General features: G+C 40.7%; 1 protein-coding gene across 2 annotated transcripts in view; it reads left to right on the forward strand.

Annotated features, from left to right (window-relative positions):
- SLC6A9 (solute carrier family 6 member 9) overlaps nucleotides 1-5,701 on the forward strand; it is a 147,617-nt gene extending 141,916 nt beyond the window's left edge. For both annotated transcript variants that reach the window (XM_063427724.1, XM_063427725.1), the window contains 3 exons: nucleotides 353-453; nucleotides 1,750-1,920; nucleotides 2,193-5,701. In XM_063427724.1, the coding sequence (XP_063283794.1) occupies nucleotides 353-453; nucleotides 1,750-1,920; nucleotides 2,193-2,402 (482 nt within the window). In that variant the 3' untranslated portion in view covers nucleotides 2,403-5,701. The remainder of the gene's footprint in view (nucleotides 1-352; nucleotides 454-1,749; nucleotides 1,921-2,192) is intronic.
- The last annotated feature ends 299 nt before the right edge of the window (nucleotides 5,702-6,000 follow it).

Below are 6,000 nucleotides of genomic sequence, written 5' to 3' on the forward strand. Positions count from 1 at the left end.
TACAATCAACGAGCCAAATAACTGACCCCATCAGCCGTACAATCAACGAGCCAAATAACTGACCACATCAGCCGTACAATCAACAAGCCAAATAATTGACTCCATTGGTCGTACTGTAAGGAATTGTTTACTAAAAAAGAGTGTAGATTGTGCAATAACTGATTTGTACACGAAAATGTGAATTTCAGGGAATTGACGAGAATTTCTCATGTTTTTCCAGCTCAGTTATTTTAGCCTATAATTGGTATGTTCCCTTGCCAGTTCTGCCCAATTGCCAATTTAATGAAAAAGTCCATTAATGTTTTTTTCTGAGAATCTCACTTTGTACTTTAATCCATTTGGCTTTCACCAGGACACAGGAACTACTTCAAGGACATCGAAATGATGCTGGGATTCCCTCCTCCGCTCTTCTTCCAAATCTGCTGGCGATTCTTCTCCCCTGGAATTATATTTGTAAGTTTTCATATAGTGGCAATGGCTGAGAGAGTAAGAGTGGAGTAGGCAACCTGCTAGTTAAACTATTCTCCCATGGTCCCCAGACAGCCCACCGATTTGCAGTAGATCGTAGAATTTGTATTTTGCTGTAGGAAGCCTGTAACCTTTTATAGAGCGATGAAAGGTTAATTATTCGGAATTATTTGGGATAGTGTCAGTGTTTAAAAGGAAGCCACAAAGACAGGATTCCAATTCAAAGCAAAATACTGGAAACAGTCTTCCAGATTGACTACCTTGGGCGAAAATTTGAAATTTACTGTGAATACACTTTCAATTCTATATTTTTTAAATTTATTTACACTTTTTATTTTCCATTTTCACCATAAGTAAGACAATATAAAAGAAATATAGATAACCGTCGTTAATGCATCATGACAAATACAAGTCATTATAAACCCATACAACCATCTTATGTAGGAATCCCATTCCCACCACTGTGTAAGGTTAACCTGCTGCGTATCAGTAATCAAACGAGTCAGACATTCATTGGCCTTTACCTGCAATGTTGTCCTGGTAGCACAGACCAACAATTATACCAACTTGTTTGGGAACTGAAAGCGAACTTCAAATGAAAGAGACTTCCAAGTAATTTTAAAAGGAGGAAGGTAGATATAAAGAGGGAGAGAGAATGAATAGATAAGAGTAAGAGAAGGAGGTAGAAGTGCTAGAATCTTGACACTAGGCTGCCCACATCAGACCTAGAATGGTGACCCATTCTATCGCAATGACAAACTGTCTTCATATGCCTTATAGGAACACCAGTGTTGTCTGGGGAGGTACAGATTGAGAGTTATAGTTCCAGTGTTTTAGAAATATCTCCAGGTCACATGTTATATATTATTCACCCATAGGTCAGAGATACATAATTCCATTCATATCCCTGAGTTTGCAATCAATGTCACCGTCCCACAACAATAAATCTGTTTTCTGGATGATTGGAATTTTGTGATACAGAGAATGTCCGCTGCTTATAAAATATAAGAATCGTGTTCTGTAAACGACCTTCTTGATATTGCGAAACTGTTATCGCACAACTAACATGGAACTTATTCACTAAACTGGGACTGTGGAGAACTAACAGAGGGAAATCGAAATGTAGAACAAAATTCCTGAATGGGAAAAAAATAGTCTGAAATTTGGAATAGTGTGTTTGGCAAGTGTGAGGCTACTGGCTGCTTACTCCTAGTCTAGATTATCCTAAATCTGGTCTAGTGGACTGTGACTTGAACTGCATTGTCTCCTGCTTTCTTCTAGTTCATCCTGATCTTCACTGTAATCCAGTACCGGCCAATCTCCTACAATAACTACGTCTACCCTGACTGGGCTATCACTATTGGATTTCTGATGGCCCTCTCCTCAGTTATCTGTATTCCCCTGTATGCGGTCATCTGTATCTGGCGCTCGGAAGGCGACACATTTCTTCAGGTGAGTGAGAGATGATCCAGTATTTGCTAGTCAGGTCATTGATTACATCTAACAGCATGATGGTATTTATGGAGACGTGTATACTGATGGGTATCTAATGCAGGGAAGTAGAGAATCCCAAACTAGAAGTCCGTCATATGCTTGGAAAATATATGTCTACCCCTTGAAATTTTCTATCTATCTATCTATCTATCTATATGTTTGTCTGTCTGTTCTAACTATATATGTATGTGATAATTTTAAATCCGCTAACTTCTCTCCTGATTTTGCAGAGGTTGAAGAATGCAGTGAAACCCAGCAAAGACTGGGGTCCCGCACTGCTGGAGCACCGGATTGGCCGCTACGCTCAGATCTCTAGTGCAATAAGTGAACACAGTCCTGAGGCTGAACCACTCAACCCAGAGAAGCTCAGGAAAGATGAAATAAGTCTAACAGTACAGGGCAGCAACGGGCAGGCCCACAGCCAAGACTCTAAAGTGTAACCAGCTTCAGTGGGGGCATGGTGGAACGCAAGGGCAATGGTGACGGTATGGATGAGAATCTCTACCCCTTCCCCATTTAACCCTCTTGTCATCATCCTCACCAGCTGTACCCTCCTTTGACCCATTTCTGATCCGTCACCCCGGAGCCTTCACCAGAATTCTACAGAGACTCTAAGCTGCTCCCAATTATGGGAAGAGAAAAACTTCCGCCCTCCATCTGCTGAGCAGAAGATTCCCACGGTGGGATCATCCTGTCCCTTCTCCCTTAAAAAATGGATCTCACTGACAGATTATTTTGTGGGAACGAATTTTAGACTCTTCTTAGATAAAGAGGGGAAAACAATTCTCAAAAGTAGGAAAGAGAAAAAACATAAGCCATCTCATACAAGTAGTTTTAACTCATATTTTGTAAGTTTTTAGTTTACATTTTTTATTATTTTTTGAGGGCTTATATCAAATTTAGATTTACTGCCATTGAACGAACCGAGACAGGTGGTTAGGGACATTGAAAGTGTGGCCTGTCTGCCTATGCCAATCATTACACAGGTGTTAAGGCAAGAGAGGCTACCCTCCCCAACACCTGAATGGTTAGGACTTTTTACTAAGTAGAAACAAAACACAATATTTTAGTTTCCTGTTACTTGAGGAACACAGCAGGAGCCAAGAGGACACCATGTAACGTTAGAAGAAAGGTCACTTACATCCCTGCTGTATCCACCCATTCACTTACTGAACAACTGACATAATGTATATTAAGATGACCTCCTTCCCCGATCCCTGGAATAAGTAGTTCTGTTATTTGGAATATTGTGTGCGTGCATGGAGAGAATTCCCAGGGAAAAAGGACTCAACACTTCCTCCGGTGCATCAAATGGTCTCTGCATCTCACTGCTGAGCTGCTTTACTTTTCCTTCATTATTATTTACTACCATTGCCCTTTACACTTAACTTTTCAAATTAATTATTCAGGTTGTTTTGTTTTTTTAAATCAAATTCATTCTAGTTTTGTCGGCACTTTTCCTGCCCGTTTCGTGGTGCTACATGCCTGGAGCTGTAAGCCTTGTTGCCATATGTAGACAGAGCGAATTAAGTTTACAAAGAAGATAAAATAAGGAAAGGTTCCAAATTTTCAGACAATAGTTGTTAATATTTTTGTTTTACACTGCGGGAATTAACCCTACGAGGTACTAGAGCAGTAACAGGAAAACTTTAACTGGGTACTCACATGCCACACAATACAATATCTGGTACAGATATGTGTCCGGGATTCTGGATATTCCAAGCGTGATGGGAAGAAGGTTAAATGGTAACATTATTAATTGTAGGTAGTGGGGCTATTCTCGCGGCTCCCATCATACTTGTCCAGACCTGTAGGCTGGTTATTGGTGGTATTAGGTGTGCAACATTTATATATGTATTATCATGGTTTGCCGAGCCCTAGGCTATACCCACCTGAAACCTTCCATTAAGACATGCAGAGCTGATAGAGGCAATGTTTACACTCTGGCCGTGTGGGAGACTAGTGGACACACGTGTTGCATTGCACGGCTCAGTTCATCAGTGCTACAGTGTGTCTGTTTTAAGAATTGCTGGGGTTCTTGTCATTTTAAATGGGATAATCCTAGTAGTAATTAATTTACCTGATTTATTATATAGGTTTGGTATATATTGTCCTGAGATGGCTGATTTGGTATATTATGTCATATCAACACCGATGGCTCTTATTAGTTTCATTTTGGATCCCCAACACATCCCAGGCTCTCCAGAGAGAAATGCAGCCAAATGTACCCACTTACTCTGTAACTGCCACCTTTGTCTCCAGTTTTTATTTAAACTACAACTCCCATTGTCTTATGTTAGCTAGTATCCATCTAAATGCAGGCTGAAGATCATGAGATTTGTAGTTGAAAAGCGATATCTACTGGACAATGGGACAATGCTGGCATAGCACTGACTTATGTTCATATTTACCATAAATATGCCCAATGAATAGGCTGTAGATTTTGCCATTAATGCCGAGTGAATAGGCTGTCGATTTTGCCATTAATGTGCCAAGTAAATAGGCTGTAGATTTTACCATCAATGTGCCAAGTGAATAGGCTGTAGATTTTGCCATCAATGTGCCGAATGAATAGGCTGTAGATTTTACCATCAATGTGCCATGTGAATAGCCTATAGATTTTGCCATCAGTGTGCCATGTGAATAGCCTGTAGATATAGCCATCAATGTGCCATGTGAATAGGCTGTCGATTTTGCCATCAATGTGCCATGTGAATAGGCTGTAGATTTTACCATCAATATGCCGAATGAATAGCCTGTAGATTTTGCCATCAATCTGCTGAGTGAATAGCCTGTAGATTTTGCCATCAATGTGCCAAGTGAATAGGCTGTAGATTTTGCCATCAATGTGCCAAGTGAATAGGCTGTAGATTTTGCCATCAATGTGCCGATTGAATAGGACGTAGATTTTACCATCAATGTGCCGAGTGAATAGACTGTAGATTTTACCATCAATGTGCCGAGTGAATAGACTGTAGATTTTACCATCAATGTGCCGAATGAATAGCCTGTAGCTTCCATTTGAGTAGAAGCAGAGTGTTAAGGGAGCAGCAATGTATTTTACAAGAAGCTTCCTGGGACGAGATAATCTGTGTCATCTTCACAAACGTGACCTCTACATTCATAACGTGCGGTGGACTTTAACATAAAACCATAATAATGAAATATTCTGCTACAAATAGACTTCACTTTCATTGTTAGCAAACCTGATTGCACGGTAAAGACACTGGATAGAGAACGAGTCTCGCTGTGTGAAGAGCACACAGACCCGCTCTGCCTCCGGAGGATGTACAGGGGCGATAGAAAGTCCAGCTCTGTGGGTTTTGCATGAAAATGGCAGATTTGGAGCAGTTCCCACGTTATCTCTTTAGTGCCCTTTTTTAATTACAATCCCGTTTATGTTATCTGTAACTGTCTGTGTTTACAGTCATTACGTTTCAGCATTTTAGAAGTATTTTTCGATTTTGTGGATCATGCAGACATTATAAAAATACTCTCTGCTTCTGTCATGTCCCTGTAGTTTAAAACAACAAACGGTGCTAATAAGAAAGTATATGGTAAATATGGGGGAATCCCTCCACAAGAATAGAACAGTTGGGATATGGACATATTAACCCGTTTCTACATAGATATATCACATTCTCTCATTCTTATCGTGTCAATTGTGAAAGGACTAAAGGGGAATATTACCATAAATGAACTTATGATGTGTTGTAGCATTTATTAATATCTGCTACTTTGTAGTGTGTGTGGGTGTGGGTGGGGGGGGGGGCAGCTCACACTGGGCAGAACCCAGCAGCTCACATTGGGGGGAACCCAGCAGCTCACAGTGGGCAGAACCCAGCAGCTCACAGTGGGGGGAACCCAGCAGTGCACACTGGAGGGAACCCAGCAGCTCACATACTTAGATGGACTTCAGTGGTGCAGATTAATCAATACAGTCTGTGTAGTCTGTTTCCTTGCTGCTTCTTGTATATCCCCTTACTACCCACTACATACCTATTACCCACCACACACATATTGTCCATCTTACATCCA

The sequence above is a fragment of the Pelobates fuscus genome, chromosome 7 (assembly GCF_036172605.1).
Source record: "Pelobates fuscus isolate aPelFus1 chromosome 7, aPelFus1.pri, whole genome shotgun sequence".
NCBI lineage: Eukaryota > Metazoa > Chordata > Amphibia > Anura > Pelobatidae > Pelobates > Pelobates fuscus.